Source organism: Excalfactoria chinensis, chromosome 4, assembly GCF_039878825.1.
Source record: "Excalfactoria chinensis isolate bCotChi1 chromosome 4, bCotChi1.hap2, whole genome shotgun sequence".
NCBI lineage: Eukaryota > Metazoa > Chordata > Aves > Galliformes > Phasianidae > Excalfactoria > Excalfactoria chinensis.
The window spans coordinates 34,650,556-34,670,611 of NC_092828.1; the positions used below are offsets into that span (position 1 = coordinate 34,650,556).

Consider the following 20,056-nt stretch of genomic DNA (forward strand, 5'->3'; position numbering starts at 1 on the left):
AGGTACTGTTAAGTACTTTTTTTTCCCCCCCTTTTTTAAAAAAACAAAACAAAACTTGTTATGAAAATGTGGAGTAAAAGGCCACCTTCTTGATTAAAGCTCCTCACCTTGGAGTGGTGAGTGGCACAGATACATGGCAGGCTGTTGTTTCATTTTACTTGATGTTATTTTTTCCATTTTCATTTACTGATTAGTAATTAATCTTCTATATATTTCAGTTTCTTTTGGATCAAAAATCTATTTCTTTAATCACCACTTGTCCCATGATTCAGTACTGAGTTGACTGGATTTCACTTATCACTGTCTCTATCAGATGGTATAGAAGAGTTCATATTTGATACTGACAATACTCCTTTTTTAAGCCCTGCTTTTTATTTTTTCATTTTTAGCTGAGCGTATAGGGATTAAGTGCTCAGGAAATGACTGTTAATGTTACACATGTAGTTCATCCTACTGGCATTTACAGATTATATACAGATTGTGTGCTATATTGTGAAGTTACAGTACCATGTTCTATATTTGTAATATTCTTCAATTTACTGCTGACCTTCCTTTGTAATTCTAGTAGTCAATTATTTTAAGCTTGTCATACCTTTCATGTATATTATTAGAAAATTTGGGAGATGTTGTAATGCTGGCTTGGAAAGTGACTATTTTCTTTAGGTACAAGTTGGAGCATAAATGCATCCCTGGGTGTTCTGCCTCCCGTTAGCTGTTGATATATTACTCTTTTCTCAAATCTAAGAGCTGGGTTATTCTGTGTTGTTTGTTTTTTTTAATGTAAAGAAATACAAAGTCCTTCCAACAATACACAGAATGACAGTATGCGGTCCAGTGAAATGGAATTTGTATTATTTCAGTGCTGCAGGAAAAGGCATGGTTCTGTTTATATGTAGAATAGGAGTACTTTTTAATATGTAGCATACCTGAGTGTGTAAAGTCTGCATGTTGAATTATAGATTCTCCAGCTTTATTCAAAAGTGCATTAATAAAGTATAGAATACACTTAATCACATAGAATATTGTTCCCCGAGCTTCTTGGCCTTGTCATAGGAAGGCTGTGAAATTTCCTCAATGTTTGCGTTATCAGCAGTTGTTTATTTGCAATTCTTTTCGTTTTCGGCTAAAAAGAAAGAAAACAAATTAAGAGAAGCAGTAAGTTCTTTGCTGCCAGTATCTTGCATTTCAGTGCCTCCTGAGTATGCCCTGTTATATATTATATTCTGAGGCAGGGAGTCTGTGAGATTTAGAGATGTTTGCATGTGGGTCTGGTAACCTGTGGAAGGGCCATCAGAGGAAAGCCTGCTGGCCTTTTTTGCTCAGCACTTAGACTAGGTCTTTTGATTCTTGAAATGTTAGGCTTGATTTCTGTTAGACTGAAGTGGAGGTTCTTCCAGCTGCACCTTCTTGACTTGTGCTTTAGAGATATTTTGGTGTTGCACTACTACAAAATGCAGAACGGCAGTTGTATTTTATAAAACAATTAGATATAATGGGGAGCAGGAACAAGTAATGCTACTCATGTAAAATTTCAGAAGGAAATTATCACAGTTCTTTGAATTGTTTTCTTCTAAACCTCTCTTCAGCATGATTTGTGTTACCCATTAATTTGAATGTGACAGTACTTCACAAATGTGGCGCCTCAATTAAATCTCTGATTCTCTTTTCTTCTAGACTGTACCTTCTGTAAAGCTTTGTGGAAGATATATGTGTGCGCTGCAATGGTGACATAAATATTTAAGAGGATTGGAGCAAGTTGTTGAGAATCTGTGCTTGTTTTTAATGCTGCTGTTGAGATCAATCTAAGACAAGTAAACAACATGAGTTTTATCATGAAACTTCACAGACATTTTCAAAGAACGGTTATTTTGCTGGCCACTTTTTGTATGGTGAGCATTGTTATTTCTGCATACTACCTGTATAATGGCTACAAACAAGAAAATGAACTTTCTGAAATCTCTTCAGAAGTGGAATGTGGTGATCTTTCACTGTTTCCATACAAGCTGATGGAGATGAAGACCATGAAGCCTATCGATCCCCTGAGGACAGATCTTGTAGTGCTGGTGTTTGTGGAAAGTCAGTATTCAACATTAGGCCAAGATATAATAACCATTTTAGAATCCAGCAGATTTCAGTATCACATTGAAATTGCATCTGGAAAAGGTGACCTCCCAGTGCTTATAGACAAAAATAAGGGCAAATATGCTCTCATAGTGTATGAAAATATTCTAAAGTATGTGAATATGGACTCTTGGAACAGAGGTCTTCTAGATAAGTACTGCATAGAATATGGTGTAGGAGTTATTGGATTTCACAAAGGCAATGAGAACAGCTTACAGAGCTCTCAGTTGAAGGGCTTTCCTTTCCACATCCACAGCAATCTAGGTATTAAGGACTGTTGTATTAACCCTTATTCCCCATTGCTCCAAGTGACTAAATCCTCTAAGCTTGAGAAAGGTCCTTTGCTTGGAAATGACTGGGCAGTTTTCCAGATTAATCATACAGCTTACCAACCAGTGATATTTGCAAAAGTGAAGACACCAGAAAACCTTCTGCCACCTGCTGCTAAAAGTGCTCTCCATGCTACAGTAATTCATGACCTGGGTCTCCACGATGGGATACAACGAGTCCTTTTTGGCAATAACTTGAATTTTTGGCTTCACAAGCTGATTTTCATAGATGCCATCTCTTTTCTGTCTGGAAAGAAGCTCAAACTGTCCTTGGATAGGTACCTTCTGGTTGATATAGATGACATCTTCGTTGGGAAGGAAGGAACAAGAATGAATGCCAATGATGTACAGGTAAAGTATGTATAGAAACTAATCATTGTTAAAGCAAAGTATCACACTTTTGTTATTATTTTTAGAACAAACAGTTATTAACAGTTGAAACTCAGAAAGGACACAGATCACTAAGAATAACGATGCAAACTCGTTGTGCCTTGAGAAAGAAGCCAATATGACTGGCTTTCCATAGTCGTTAACTCAAGGTGTAGCAGTTCCTTCCTCCTCCAGGCTGGTACTAAAAGAGAACATAAGAAAATAAGAGTCACTGGTTAATATCACTTGTTTTCTCTCAAGTAACAAAAATGCATGCTGAACTAAGTTCTGTAATCTCACTGGCGGGCACCTCTGAATTACATTCTCTGCACTATGTATGGAAAATAGTCTCTCACAAGAAAATTAAAGATGACTAGTTGCTAAGTAACTGTTAAAGAAAGGTGGTAAGACAGGCAATGTTTTCATTTCTCTCTAAGCCCCCAAGCACTCACAGTTCTAATTAAATAATTGCAGAGTATTTAACTCTAGTCTGATGATACCTTCTGCCTAAATGTGTACTTTGGAACTACTTGCAAACAGCACAGGACTTCAAAGCTGGACCCAAGATTTATTAGCATGTAATGTACTTGTTGCTATTCTTACAAGTGGGAAGCAAAAAGAAATGTCAGCATGTATTTTGAAGAACAGATTGGATTATTAGCTTAAATGTTTAAAATCGATTTCAGTTGTCAAAAGCTGGCTGCAGCATTTCACCTTTCTTATCTTAGTTTTATGACGCTTACTTACAAGCAAGGTTGTATTAATTGCGTCTCAAAAGCTTGTTCAGTCACTAAGTGACTCAATGTTAAAAATGTTAAGTTCTTATCTTAACATTTCAAGTTGGACATTCCTAAATGTCCTTTTTTACTCTATGCTGTCATGCTGTTCAAGTGAGGTTGTACATTGGGGTCAGTAGGTATAACATTATTTCTTGCTATATGCCTCCCTTTCTTTTTGTGAAGTCTTGTGACAGAGCAGATAGAGATAACTGCAGAACTAATAGTCTAGAAGCTAGAAGTCCGTAAGATGCTGATGACTGGTTTCTTCTGGAAACATGGGAAAATTTCCTGTGAAAACTTTTGTCATGGAAAGATGTTCTGAAAAAGGTTGGGTAATGATAGCACTCCGCGAACTCTTATTATTAAGTCTTATTATTATCAACTAGATTTTTGTTGTTGTTGTGTGTGATTTTTTCCCCCCCAGTGGTAGTATATTTGTCAAACTGCAGCAGCCTTGTGTTATGCTGTTATTAAGCAAGAGACTTGAACTTGTAGTTACTTCAGTTTATTTTAAAATTGCATCATACACTGAAACTTCCTCTGCGTATGCGATTATGACTAAGATAGGTTTCTTAGATAAGTAGGTGTTTATTAAAAATAAATAAGTATGGGATAGGAATAGAATAAAGGTGAATTTCTGTATGGAACATGGTGGCAACATTTGAGCTAGGTGGATAAGCAAGCTTTGAGGATCTCCAGTGTGCAAAACGAAACTGCAAGAACAAGGTAATGTCTGACTTGCATCAATGGCAAAACTCTGTTGTTCTGCAGAAGGAACGGTTTCTATTAACAATTCAATAAAGCCTGAATAGACCTCTCCTTATGTTGTATGGTAGCAATTTGAAATATTATGTTTCAAATTTTATCTCTGTGAATGACACCTGAGGATAATCATTCTAACTTATCCTAAAATGAAAAATTGCCAGAATTACTTCCTAGAAACCAGCAGCTATTGAGACAAATTAGATTAAAGCCAATTCAAAAGGACGAACCGTATTGTTTTGAGAGAATAATTTGCACTATGTCAGAATGTTATCTTTCCAAAGTAAAGCCATCAAATTAAATAGAAATAGTATCAAAGTGGAAATAAATGAAATTATCGTCCTTAAAAGTTATATTGAACTTTGCTCTGAAAAAGTGGAATGTGAAAGCGTTCCCTTCAGATTCTTCATCTACTTAAAAGTTAAAACGTTCTATTAAATGTGTTGTTAGGGCTGTCAGGTACAATGCGTCTTCATTACTATTAATATCAAATGAATTACCCTCTGTGGCACATTGACATGTGGAAGGAATGAAATAAAATCAATTTGCAGTAGTTGAGAATCTGTTATTGTATAGTGTATTTTGCATAACTGACACTCCATTAGACAGCAGTGGTTTACTGGGTTCTGTTGCACTGGCCATGACGGAATTGAGTGTAAAGAACGGTTACTAAATGAAAAGTTGGTGTAATTGCAAGATTGACTTATTTCTGCTAAGGTTACATTGTAAATACCGGTAGTAAAAAAAATTGGATATCACATTTTTTGTTTCATTTTTGTTTAGCGTGTTTCCTATCTAATATTTTCTGGATGTAGTCACGTCTTTTAAGACTGAACTTACTGAATGCAAGGTGGATGTTTCCTCATACACTCCATTAATTAATGCAAAGCAATTTAAACCACCTCAGAAAGCTTCTAATCTCCAGAATAGCTGTGTGGTTAGCACTGCTCTCTGGATAAGGCAAAGTTTAGAAACTGGAGAGTTGTTGTGGATGTTATACAAAACCTGTAACTCATCAGTGATTCAGCACTGACCCCTCTGGGTCCATCCGGCCCAACCCCTGCTCAAGCAAGGCCATCCAGAGCAGGCTGCCCAGGACCATATCCATCTGCTTTGGAAGATCTCCAAGGAGGGAGATTCTGATTCCAAGTAAGGTCAGGTTTTCAAAAGAATGTCTTTTTTTTTTTTTTATAGGCTAAACTGCTCTCTTCTTTGAATTGTATGAACTGGAGCTGAGAATATCTGAAAATTGCTGTCATAAGGTTAACTGGTATTTTTTTTTTTTATCAGTAGTATATATTGACCTCGAAAGAGGTCAAGTCAAAAGCAACCCCTCTACAAAGAGTGCCTTCTGCATCTCTAAAAATTAGGCAGAGTGGTGGTGCTTCAGCTGGAGTATCTGCGGTGCCAGAAATACGATTGTTGAGAGCCCTCATATATAAACCTTGTCCAAAGATATTTAGAAGTCCTATAAAACTAATAAATGGATTGTTTCATTAAACAATACAGATTTTTTATTTAAAAAAACAAATAAGTAACCACAGAGCCTTGAAACCGTACTTCAGATTTTTAGGTTTCCTGATTGTTACCGATTTGACTGTCACTATACAAAATCTGGATAAATAAAACTGTTCTCCCATGTGCCGTACTGAGTAGCTGCCACTGTGCATCAACGGTAATCATCCATTTTCATCTTTATTTATTTTATCGTTCTCTGATACAATAGGAATAACAGAAGAGAACATTGTCGTAGTCTAATTGACTCCCACATTGAATATAAGTGTAGTAATGTCATCTCAGCATTCATTTTTCAGTAACTGTTTTTCTCTCTTAATATCTGTCTAGCAGGAGAGAGTATTATGCTGTGACAGTGTTACAATTTTTCTTTGTGCCTTTTATTCTGTGCAGTCCAAATAATTCTTTGAAACAGACAGCCAATCTATCTAAATATCTGCAAAGAAAGTTTATCTTAATAGACCAAGATCGTCCCAGCCAACAGTCTAGTAATTTAATACAATCTTTTTTTTGTCACCATTACTTTTAATTTATTTATTTATTTTTCAGACTAAAAAGCATTGAGAGCCATCTGATATTAGGAGGGAAATTAAATATGACTTTTAAATTTTCTACTTACTGTCCAGTACTGGTGGATTACAGTGCAATATGCGTAAGTTGGTCAATCATTTCTTTGTTTTCCCCAGTCCATCGAGTTATGCATTTCCTTGAGAGCTGATCATGCTTTCAGAATGGAAAATCAGAAGATTGTGATTTTTTTTATTCTTTTAAATCATGAACTGTGTGATCTTTGCACTGTGGGATCCTTTGTACTTTTCAAAAGAGGTAACTTAAAATGAAGTCTGGTAGTCTCTACACATTCTTCACGTAAGCCTCATTTTTTTTACCCTTTTAATTCCTGCATCTGCTCAGGTTTGGATCTACAGTGTTCATACTATTTGGGAAGAGTCTGGCCTAAGTGAGCATCTTTGGTCATGTAACATATACACAAATGGAATCCTACTAACACTTGAACATAATATGATATATACTTCTTGTGTTTTCTTATCGTCTTCTGTAATTGCCAAGGAAAAGCTTTCATATTAACCATATGCATTCTTGAGAGGAATGTAGTTTCTTTCCATTTTATGAGCACTTAGGCAATACATCGATTAGGAGACACACGTTTGGGAAAATAATCTTGAACTTGCAGCGTTTTTTGGTATTAGACTTGGTGAGGAATTGGACTGCAAGAGCATTCCGCCTAGTGATTCTCTTTCATATCATCCGTGCCAAATGGTGTACTGATATACTGATAGCATAGAGGGTGTAGTCAAAAAGAGTAAATTTGTAGCATTTTAGCCTCCGTCACTCACGGTCTGACATCGTGCCCAGATTTTGAGTTTTATAAGGTACACATCTCTATCAGAGCTAATTCTCTGTCTTCCCACAATAGACAATACAAAGAAAAAGATGATCTTTAGGCAGACACTGATTAAGTTAATTGCACCTTAAAAGCCGATATTTTGCTCACAAAATACTCCTAGAGTGACTAAGATCAAGGTTAAACATTTGCACTTGGTCACATGAACCTCATTTTTTGTTCCAAATCCAGTTTTGCCTTCATTATCATATTTCCTCAGTGCTTTAGTGGTCATCTCTTGTCTAATGCAACAGGGATTTCTCCTCTAATATGTAACTGTGTAATCCTTACATTGCAAATTTGTCCTCACTCATCAGTACAACTTAAATTGATACTGTTGTTTAAAACCTATTTAGTGTCTTTCTCTCCTGTGTAGCATATGTAGAAAGAAAGCAGGGGGATTCCAGTGGGAGAGCATTCCACTGGTATGCTTTTCATTTTTAAAAATACAAGGCCATATCTTTTCAACTCCTCTTGCTTAGAAATGACCTACAAATTTCCTTCAGATAAACTTCTGTATATTGTGTGTTGAGGCAGAGTGGCTGGAACATGCCAGAAAGCCTGAACTGCCAAGACACGGGGCAGTTCTGTCACGGTAGAAAGCCTAATTCTACAAGTTAATTGTTTCTTTATCTATAGGATCGCACAGAAAGTTATGAGTAAAGAAATGATAGGTATGTCATCAGAGCTGTTGGAGATGCTCCTGTCTATTCAGTGCTATTGAGCTGTAAATCTTTCCTTTGGGGAGAAGGAAAAGATCTTAGTAACCTTTTTTTAAATGATAGCATGAATGATCTACTAGGAACTTTTGTTTAGCTGTATCATTTTATATTTCTAATCAACTAGCCCTGTTACTTTTATGCTGTTGTTCAGTGCATTTACTGTGTGTAGTACGTGTATGTTCTACATTAATTTGATCTGAAGCTGTGATACCTTATGCTGACTTGGCTGGAATAATAAATAAAATTCTACCCTTAAAAGTGGTGAAGAAGGGCAGTAGTAGAAATGGTGGCGTTTCTGTGACTGGCTGATGCCCTAGGATGTCTGACTTCTTGAGTGTGTTGTTTTGGATACAGCAGTGTGGAAAATTATGCGCTGTGAGGAAACAGAGAATTAAATCTCAGATCAAAAATACAACTTAAAAAAAAAATTAAAATTGTTTTTATGTTTTATGAGCTGTTACCAGCTTGTGGAATGTTTTACCAGTCAGTCGTCTTAACATTTAATGTATAAAAGCAATTTGGTCGAAGTAACAACTTCTAGGAATTTAAGGCTGGTACAGGTGCAGCTCAGCATTCCAGCTCTCCTTTTTAAAAGAAGCAGACTTTCTTTTGCAACAAAGCAGTGTAAAAATCCCTGCCCAGAAGATGGAGGCTGCACAAAAGTGACAGGAAAGAGGATAGTTAGGTCTGTTTGAGTGTGTCACTTCTGGGATTAGCAGGGCAGCACTGGAGGATTCTAGGTGTGTTTGCTCCTCCCACCCTGCACCTGCATAGGATAGAAACAACCAAGCCCAATGGCTTGGCACTGACTGTACAGCTTATGTGCGGTACTAAGTGCAAGAAGACACAAACCTTGCTTAGCAACCATGTGTCCTCAGAATGAAATCCCTAAACAGAATGTGAATGTCAAACAACAGTGCTGGCATGTTCCCTAAGAGCTGCAAAGCCATATTTCTTTTCCCAGTAGGGTAACTGCGTTGACCCATTCCCACCAGTTGGTTAAATTATGTTTAATTCTACAGAATTTCTCAGGTGCAGCAGCTGCGCAAAGGGTGCTGTGTATCTAAGGACCATTGCTCCGCATTAAAAATGTGAAAGAAGTAAGCACTGATTGACCTCCAGATATTCTTTCTATCTCGGAATCCATTCATGTTGGTGCCTCAAGCATGAGGAAGCTTTCAGTTGTAGTGCTTTATCTGTTATAAGGAAACCAAATTTCATTCTTCCTGTGAATTTGGTGTCTTTTGTTGGTTCATGGTTTGCTGGAATTCATGGCTTATTGGCTTATTTTGGTGATGGTGTTTGGAAGTTTCTTCAGGACAAAAAGCAGTCCAGTGTGGTTGTCCTTGGCCCCACTGAGCCTGTGAGAATCGTCAGAATTGTACCACTTATACCACTCATACTTCTGGTGTACTGCGGCCTTTGAGGCCTTCAGCAAAACAGTTTAAGTATCATTGCAGAGGATAATATTCTGTGTATCTGTTGTCCTACTTCTTTTAGGACCAGGTATACAAATAAGTATTTTCTATTCCAAAGGAACCCCGTGGAGGTTTTGAACGTTTGGAGGATAGCATTTTTCACTTTGCAGGTGCCCCATGTGGGAGGGTTGGGTCAGGGCAGTGATACTTCCCCATACATCCTCATTTGTATTTACTGACTGCGAAGAAACTTAACTGCTCAATGCAGGGTCCTCTGGAGCATTAAGACAAAAGATATCTCAAAAAGACAAGGCAGGTCACTAATCATAAAGCTGTATATGGAGCATTTCTTTTTCCCCTTTAACTTATTTTTGCAATGCTGGTGTAACTTTTTTTACTATTATTTATTTAATTTAAAAGCTTGTGACACTGTAAGTTTTCATGCAATCCTAAATCATGAAACTGTTTTTTCACGCAGACTCCTAAGTGAACTATGATCCTGCTGTGGCCAGGAGAAGTTAGGGAAGGCAGAAAACTGTTACAGCTTTTCTTATTGTCAGAGGTGCTGCAGAAACTGCTTGTCGGTTTGGTAAATCCTATGTGATCTTAAGGGCTGGTAAGAATGATTTGTTTCAAGCTGTTTTACCCCAGTTTGACTGCTGGTTATGCACTCCCCGGCCCTTCCTACCAGTAACATCTTCTAGTTAAGCATGGCATGCAATGTTTGCTTTTACCAGCAAGTTCCTTGGTGCACAATGTTCCAGTTCAGCAGCAAAGCTGAGCTTCGCCTTAAGGACTCATTTTCTTAACAGCCATTTATATCTGGTCAAGGGATCTGTAGCCATTTAAAGGTATCTGTAATGTACCACGTGAAACCAATACCACCTCATGGACCATCGTTTTTCTAACAAAAGTGTGAGCGCCTCCAGAGGGAAAAAAAACAAAGAAGGAATTAATGGCTAAGCAGAATTTTTCACTTGATCTGGCTCACAAGTTGCATCTTTAGCTACTTGCCCAAATACTCATTTACAAATAAATTAAATAATCCTAGAATCTGGCCAATGAAGTTTTGAGATATTCTACAGTTGTTGTTTTACTTGAACACATGTGGGTTTTGTTAGGCTATCTCTGAGAACATATGGTTTTCAGAAAGTGACTTGAGGCAAAATCAATTTCTTTTCTGGAAAGGAATAATTTATAATGGAGGACAGAGGAGAAAGCACCACTGCTGGAGAGGAAGCCAAGGACTTCTTGCTGTAACTTCTCATTTATTTGACCACTGTCATCTTACCAGTCTGGTTTGCTCAGTGGGGCTTCTTCCACATGCTGGACTTTTCCCAGATGTTGTTTCTACACAACACTTTCTAAAGTTTTTGCTTATAGTGCCAATAGTACATTTAAGAGATTTAAAAAAAACAAAAGGAATTTCTTGGTATTTTTTGATAATTTTCAGATACATACATGCTTCCACTGAAATGTTACTTTAAGTAATGTGTTGTAGTTTCAGAAGCTGACATATGGAAGTAATAGAGAAAAGAATTACAGCTCCCTTTTTATAACCAAATGAAGGCAAATGCTCTGGGGACTGTCACACATGACATATGGCAAGAGAGTTTCCTTCCACCCATAGTGATTTGCTGCCATTCGGGAAGCTCATTAGCATTCTCAGAACAAGGTTGTTATTGATCTCATTATTTTCTCACACGGAGGTTAAACCACTCTTAGCGCATTTAAGGGGGAAAAGTACTGCATTCCCAACCCATGTCTCTACTAAGTGACTGTTTCTTTGCTTACCTGTGTCACAGGTCTTACAGTTTAACTGTTACGCAGCTCAAAAACATATTGCACTTCTGATGTTGATGTAACTTCACAGCTTTTATAATTAGCACACTTCCTGACTTACCAAAGGAAATGGCATCTATGAATCTACTGTTGATTTCCCAAATCAGTAGGTGTGCAGCGTGGATGTAGTCACATCTATGTTCTAGCAGTTAAGGAAATCTTTTTCATTTTTAATTCTCTTTTTCTCTGTAGTGTGGTGAGCATTTTGATATCCTTAGGCTAAATGAATTCTCTTACTGGTGGTGTCTGCCTTTTGTAGTTTAATTGCTGTTATTGATGGAATTGTTCTCTGTGAGAGCTGTTTAGCTATTGTATTTCAGTATTAAGTAGTTATTAATTATACTAAGTTATGTTAATCACTAATATACTAAGTAGTTGTGTTCATATAGCTGAACTCTTTCCAGCACTGGTTCTACTTTTCCCTTGACTAAATTTGTTATGCAGAGGTGTCTTTACACTTGAACGTAAGTCTTCCCTTACAAAGAAATCCACACCAAATGCTTATGTCCACCCAGCATGCCATACTTGAGTGATCATTTTTGGCTCGCAGCCATGTAGTATGCAAGTTCCGTCTCCTTTCCTTTTCTCAGAAACTTGTAATTTAAGAATGAATGTGAATATTTTCATGGATGAGATGAGAACGCATGTAATTCTGCACACTTTGCTTTGAAAATAGTCAATATAACCTAAGCTCAGCTCTGTTTGGTTGATCCATATGGCTATGAAAGCAAAACTTGCCATTCTAAAACTTGCGAAGTGAAATGTGAGTCAGTACGCATTGAAACCTTAGTATGCAACGTAAGACATTCAAATCTGCTGAATAATTCACTTCTGCTGAAAAAGCCTTTTCAGAGTTTCAAGATCAGTACTTTCAAAGCTGTCTGTTGTTCACTGAATAACAACATCTTGAGAGCAAAAGAAAAAGGGAAGTTGAGGGACATCAGAGCTCAGTAAGTACCTTCTCTGCGTTAATGCACTAGACCTGAGGCAAGATTCTAACATTCTGTGGCATGTGTGACATCCTAATTCAGGACTGGCTGTGTGCTGGAACTGCTTTTCAGCTTACTGGCAGTGTACCCCTAAACTATCCTATTTGGCCCTGTCCTGCCATACACACTGCAGGCTCTCAGGTCTGAGAGAACTCTTTCTGTTCTGTTTGCAACTTTATTACGTCTCTCTGCATGCTGAAGGCATGCTGAGAGAAGCACTTTGTTAATACAAATAATAACAATGCAACTACAGCTGTACAGATTCATCGCCATACGAGCGGCTGGTAAAAGAATTATTCTGGGCTTTTTCAAATGACAAGCTTGCTGTCCAATTCCTTCTGCTAATGGAATGGAATAAAATTTTCACAGGCAACAGATTGAAATGCAGTGCAGACAGTTATAGAAATCAAAGCAATTAACTGTAGAACTACTGTTCAGGATTGGCCCTGCCATCTTTGCAGATTTTCAGTCATATCAAGAAGGCATAATATGGCTAAAAGAGAAAAATGAGAGGTAGAAATGGGACAGTTATTGAGTAGCTGCTCTTATAATAGCAGTTGCATGGAAGGTGTCCATCCTTCTCTCTCATCTAGTCTGGAAGATATCAGTGCCACAGCAGGGTTTAATCTGCATGGTCATGCATACAAAACAAAGTGAAAGAAATTCAGTAGGTTGGCTGTATGTTTGTAATCCTTTATGGAATAATGGTGCTGTATTTCCATACAATTCTAGTTTCTTTTTCCTTACGGATTTCAGTGTGACTGATCTTTTTGCATATAACATAACGCAAGATAAAAGTGATACTTCCTCATTAAAAATCATGTTCAACAAAGCATAAAATCCTTGTGATCAATTTAAAAATAAATAAATAAATAGGAGATTCCTCATGCTTTGCAGCTGTTGGGATAATTTAGTATTGCTCCTTAGAATGTACTTTTATAGTGAGAATATATAATAATATTTTACAGTAGGAAAGTATCATAGTATCATCATAGTATCATAGTATTGTGCGAGTTGGAAGGGACCTTAGAGATCATCGAGTCCGACTCCCGGGATTCGAGCCCTCTGTGTAGCAGAGCAGCACTTCTACCCCCTGCTCCACAGGGGGGATTCGAACCCGGGCCCCCTGGTGTTGCAGACGGGAATTCTACCGCTGCGCCACCGGGGCACACAAGTACCTCATCTTTCTCACCAAAGAGGTTTCTAGAATATTGCATTCAGTTCTGTAGCACTTAATTAGAAACATATAGGGACTGCTTAGACAGAGACGCTAGGACTGAAAAAATAAAGGCTAGGGAACTTGGTAAGTAATGGTGACCAAAGCAGAAAGCTGCAGGTGTTTGGAGACTGTATGCAGTGAAGGTGGACAAGAATTACTTGATGTAAGGTACTGAGATGTTTGGCTGAACAGCCAGTAGTTCCTTATAACAGCATGTGTTTTATGTAGTTGAACAGAGGGTAGTATCTGAAAGGAGCTGGAAGGATTATGTAAGTCTTTAAAAATTAAATTCAGCAAGAGAGGATGAAATATGGAAGCAATGTAACGTTGGCGGGGAATTGCTACTAAGATGTACTCTCAGTCTCTTACAGTGTAATGAAATGCAAAGCTCACTTTGGATCCCTGTATGTCAGTTTGAGTTTCCTAGGTGTAGAATTTAGTCATTTGGGGGTATTTACCTACCTACATCTAGTTTCTGTAATCTTGCCCTTTAGGAATGAGAGCAGTTGTGCAAAACTGGAAGAGATGTATTAACTGCTCAAACTAAATTATCCCCCCGTGTTTCCTTTACCAGTTGTCCCATGTTTCACACAAAATCTTGATTATTTTTTTTTATTATTTCCTCTGCTGAAGTAGTTCTCCTAGACCAGGTGCTATGTAGGAGTCAGTGAAGCTGTCCAAATTTTGATTACCCTATTTTAAGTTCTTAAGTCTTCTCTGTGTTGACGACATATAATCATAACTCTTCTCAAGCCCTGAGTTTTGTGTCAGCTCTTTTGTGCCAGCCTTCCTTGCCTGCTTTTTCATCGTCTACCAATTATTTGATACAAGTGCTGATTTAACAGAGGAGGTTCACTCAGCAACTTGGAAGCTACTAATAAAGAAGGGGGGAAAAAGACTTAACACATCAGCTCATCCAAGACAAGGGAGGGAGATGGGCAGGTTAGTAGATAAGGATTTTTACATAGGCAAGTTAGTAAGAGAAGCTTGGACATCTATTTGCTGCCATTGGGAAGAAACAAGAAATACATTTCTGAGTACACTGGACATCTGCATGCTGCCCAGCCCATGCTATGGTTAATTTATTCTGCGTGACAGCAGTGGTAGCTCTGCTAAACTTGTTTGTGCAGGGAGAGCAACAGGCTGTTTGTTATCTGAATGAAGAGAGAGCAAGTCTTCATTTATTTATGCTTTATTTTATTTGTTCTCTAAGATGTTAAACTAAGTATTAGCACCAATATTATTGTGCTTGTCTAAAATCCTTAAGGGGAAAAAAAAGTGTAACGTCTCTTTTTGTCTGGTAACAGCATGCAATGTCCAGTATTAGTTTTCAAGCTACCTAAATTGCAGCATGTTCTCCCTCAACCCATGATTTGAGTGTTACTTTGAACACATAACAAATTTATTTGGTGATCATAGCTAGTGTTAGTAACCACTCTAATTACTGGAAAAGTCTTGTAGAATTTTAAATGCTTTAAAATTTGTATGCTGTAGAAAAATAGATAAATACCACACACTGTTGCGCTGTGATTGTCAATATAATTCGGCCAACCTTTCAAAATCTTGTTTATTTAAAATTCTACTGAAGAAGCCCAAGCTTTTCAACTAAGGAGGCAGCTCAATCCATGTTTATCCAGGATCCAACACTGAGGTTCAGAGAATACTAATGCTGACAAAATAAATCAGACTGTAGCTTGTTCACAAGGCCGTATTCACAGATGGTTGGTACTTGATGTACACAGCAGTGATACCATATTTTAACTTTTCTTTCCAGAAAAAATCATGCATTTATAATGGCTCTGTTTGCCTTTGTCAATCCATCAAACCAACAACTTTTGAACCTACAGGCCAGTTTCATTCCAACTTGATAGATATGGACAGTTCCAAAGATGGCTGGATTCCTTCTATACACCAGGAAATCAGTGGAATAAGACGTGTGTAGATCAATGCAGGTTCTAAAGCAGGATTCAGTGAGTTCTGCTTTTATCCCTTCGCTTTGATGTGCCCCTGGCATGTCTGTCTATGTCTGGAAACTAGTGATAGTACAGGCCATCTCTTATTTGTGTAGATAGGAAGGGGGGGAGCATGGTGGAAAAGGAAGGTGGGGCTTTCGGAACCAAAAGTGGAGGTAAGTCCCAAGGGTAAAATCCAGACTACTGAATGATAAGAGTAGGTTTGGGGGACAAATCTGTATAAGAAAACAAGTTTTATGACACAAATTACTTGTTTTGTGTGCCATCAGTGAGTGAAAAGGTGGGTCTGAAATCTAACTTGCATCTCTAGAATCACTGTCATTTTGGCTACAGCCACTGACAGATGCATGTGAATGGGGTAGATGTAATGACAGCTGCTGCTCTGTGAGGCCACTGCAATCCCTTCTGCTGAGAGATGAAGCCTGGAAATTCTCCCAGTATTGAATCTTCTGGTTATTTTCATAATCCAGTGGCTGCACAGAGCCACATGTCGGGGGTACAAGGGCCTCTAGCAGCTGAACCAGGCAGTGCATGATGAATAGGAGTGCACATACTTTGCCGTATGGAACATGATGGCCGGTCCACACTGTGAAGCATAGCCCTGCTTGGGGAGCAGCCCTCCTCCTACAGTCAGATGCTGATTGCTGTGTCTGGTGGCAGCAGTGAAGGCTAAAGCTGGATCTGGCATGTGAGGAAACATTAAATAAGAGACAAACATGATGCAATGAATACAATATTAGGAGTTTGAGTAATATTTGTGTTCTTTCTGAGAATTGCAGGTGTTGGAAGGGACCTCAAGAGTCCAACCCACCTGCTAAAGCAGGTACCCTACAATAGATTGCATAGGTAGGTGGCCAGACGAGTCATGAATATCTCCATAGAAGGAGACTTCTTTACCTCTCAGCAACCTGTTCCAGTGCTTCGTCACCCTTGCCATAGAGAAGTTCTTTCATATGTTAATATGGAACTTCATATGTTCAAGTTTTAGGCCGTTACTCCTTGCCCTATTGGTACACACTCATGGCCAACCTGTTGCCCACCAGGATCCCCGGGTCCTTCTTCACAGAGCTCATCTCCCTATCATACGGGCCATTCCCTAGCCTGTACTGATGAGCTCGGTGACTAGAGAATATATGTGATGTTCTAACTGCACTGAAAATATTGTACAAAATTGACAACACTGATTGGCAAGAAGTGAACTGGAATAGGAGCTGATCTATTCTGTCACTCTTAAGAGATGGACAGTCATGCTCAGGGCTGAGGCAACTGAACAGTGTGAGCTACTTTGTGGCACAGCTGCCTAAGTGCTTACACTGTGGGTAACAGATCTTGTTTTCCAGCTATATTGACTGGTTCAACAGAAATCATCAGATCAAAACAATTTTAACTGGATGAATATGAGGAGATGTTAAATGTGTTTAAGAGCTTAGTTCTCAGTTTAAGTTGTCTTACTCTCTGAGAATTTACCTTTTTGTACATTCTGTTTCATAAGCTGTGAATGAAAGAACAGGTAAGCATTCCATTGAATCTTGCCTGACCAAAATCCAGGAAAAAAATCATATGGACTTGTAGGGTGTTCATTAGTTCTACGTCAATTGGCCTAGGTGTTTTGACCTTTAATTAAAAGAAATGCAGGGCTTCATTTCAGTTAACTGTAGGCTAATGAGATCGTTTAGCTGCTTGTTGATGGTCACCTCTTTCATCAAAGTACAGTTTCATTAAGAGCTACTAATTGCAGAATTCCATATAGAATCCTGAAAACAGCATGATAATTACATTACTTTATTAAATACTATTGGCACCGAGTATTTAAAACTTTCAATTTACCTTGTCATAATGAGCTTATTCTCATTAGCTGCTATTTCAACCTCCAAGAAGTGAGAAGCTGGCGATAGAACTTAGTCAAAAGTATAACTTAAATCTCTTCATTGTACAAATGATACATCTGGATGAAAGAGCCTAATTACTTTGAAATGTGTCATTGGGCCATCATCAAGATTGTTATTTACATGATACAAAAAATATCCAAAGGAAGTTCTGGCAACATTAAAATTGTGTTCTTGTGGAAAGCTTTGGAAAATGTTGTCTCCAATGACTTGCATCAGAAGTGACTACTTGGTTTGTTTGCTTTTAGTGTTCTTTAGATGATATCAAATTCAGGTCCTTATCTCTGGTAATCAGGATTGCATGTTTGCATACAGTTCATAAGCATAGGTGTTACAGCCTAACAACACCTATGCATAGAAACTGTTGGTTTATCTCCTGAATTTTTTGAAAATCAAATTCACCGTGTCTCATACTGGATACTGAAAAAACCAAGATGCGCATCATCAGGCTTCAGCCTTCTATTTCATCTTATTAATGCTTTGAAGAGCAGCGAGGCTGCTGGGTTAGTGCTGCTTATTGAATGTATTAAAAAGATTTGCACCAACTTTCTTACTTGTTGAGTGTAGTCCTTAATGCTATAGGAAATCTGTTAAGATCCTTAGATGGACTGTTGGAGTACATAGTCCCAGCTAATGCAATCAGTGACAGCTCTGCCTGTCCTGCACATTAAGTACCTGGACTCTAAGGCACTCCTGTTAGATAATTTCAAAATGTACTTGCTGAAGATATAAGCTAGCTGTCACTAAAACATACCAATTTTTAAATAATAAGACTTAAAGTCTTCTCCAAAGTTTTTTTGCACGTATTTTTAGTTTTATGTTCTGCCATGGTCCTCCGTAAACAGGCATCTTGCTGGCGTATGGTGCTTCCAAACTGTTAATTAAGTTGTCCTATTTTTAAGGGATTGCTATTTTTAAGGGTAGACCTTTCAAAATCTAAGATCAAAAATTTGTAATGCAAAGAATATTTTTTCTTTAAGTCATTGCATTCCCTAATTTTTAATATTCCTAATTTTCCCTAGGAAAATTTCCCTAATTTTCCCTAATTTTTCCGTTTCCCTAATTTTTAATATTCCATACAAAGTAACAGGCATAGTTGTCTTCAGCTCACATAGAATCTGCTTTGTTATGAACTTCAACATAATTATTATCAGTTGAGCTTTTCCAGCTTTGTTTCAGCAGTCTTCATAACTCTGCCAGATTTTGTCTTATTGGGTGTCTTGCTTCTGCCGAACTATAGAGCAGTATCCTCTCCACACAAAGTTTAGGGGTCTGTTTATAATTTATGGTCTCTGGCAGCTGAACACTTTGCTGGAAGGGCTGAAGATTTTTTTTTGTTTTTGTTTTTCTCTTGCCCTCTCTGTAGCCCAGCTCAATTGATAGAATACACAGAGAAAATGTCATCATTCTTCTCCTGTTGTCAGAAGGGTATTCAAAATATTCTTCAGATAAACCCAGTATACCCAAAGCAATTATTCTTTCTGCTGCGTAGATTAAATGTTTATGGTAATGGGTGTCAGAATGATAATCTTGGAAATCCAGAAAGAATAGACATTGAATTTTAATGATGTTCTAAAATACATAATGTATCTTGAGGGAAACATTTTTCCTCAGAAGTAAAATAGTCTGTCTAATAAAATAATGATTCTCAGCCACGTGGGATGGACCCTCATTGACACTGCCTTATGCTTCTCCTTGCTGTGCTACCTTCCATTGCCGTCATACACTCCAGATTCTTGCCGCTGCCTTCACTGCTGTCACCGCATCACTGGGGCTCACTTTCAGCTTATCACACTTCTGTGACGTTTCTTGTGGATCCCTGCTTCTCCCTCACTGCTCTCTTCCCTCCTTAGGCAGCATGTCCCTCCTCCTTCCTTTTCTTCTGTAAATCTCAGCAGTGCTAGAACAAACCCCGGAGACAGTTTGTCTCTGGTCTGTGCTATGCTGGTCCATATCTCTGAACACCTTGCTAGCACCTCGAAGCCTAGGACCAGAATGCAAAAGATGGTAAGGCAAACCTCAAAATACAAATGGGAGATTTCAAGCAGTGATTGTTGAATTGCTGAAGCACAGTGCTTTAAAAGAAGCTACTTCTGCATCCAAGCACCTACGAAGGTGCTTCGTGTACTTAACTTGTGTGCTCTCACATTACCCTTCATACCAAACTGTTTTAAATTTTCAGAAAGTCTTTGCCTTTAATAAAGAGCCAGTGTGATTTAAGAAGCAAACTAATTTGTTATTCAGTGATTCCTTTGATAGTATGTGCAACAGCAAAGTAAATGTTCTGAAAAGAGATTTGTTTTCTGAATAAAAAGAGGGAAGAGAGAGCTCAGTGTTGTGATTTTCCCAGCCAGTCTTTCTTCCTTTTGTTACTGATGTGGAAGAAGGTGCTGAATTGAAGTTTAGTGTCTTAATGCTGCAGCATTATGAGCTTATGTCTACCATTTTGCTAATTTAGTTAAAATCTTTGTAGTACAAGTGAAATTAACAGTTATGAACTGTTTTGCTTTTCAAGTTTCTGAGTTCGTTAGCAGCTCTTGAGCAGGAGAATGGTCATAAATACGTTGGTATGACTACAGAAACATGCAATAGTTTCTTCTTCATGAAACAAGATTAAAGCATTCTTGATTTATGTATTTCATAAGCTGAGATGTTCGGGATAGAAGACTTTGTTGATGTTAAATATATTACTACCGTCTGTTTACCAAAGACAAGTTGACACTTCTGACA

General features: G+C 38.0%; 1 protein-coding gene across 6 annotated transcripts in view; it reads left to right on the top strand.

The window, feature by feature from the left end:
- The window catches only part of LOC140251467 (bifunctional heparan sulfate N-deacetylase/N-sulfotransferase 3), a 125,891-nt gene that overhangs the window by 57,082 nt on the left and 48,753 nt on the right, over positions 1-20,056 (top strand). For all 6 annotated transcript variants that reach the window (XM_072335280.1, XM_072335276.1, XM_072335281.1 and 3 more), the window contains exon 2: positions 1,675-2,801. In XM_072335280.1, coding sequence (XP_072191381.1) covers positions 1,821-2,801 — 981 coding nt within the window. In that variant the 5' untranslated portion in view covers positions 1,675-1,820. The remainder of the gene's footprint in view (positions 1-1,674; positions 2,802-20,056) is intronic.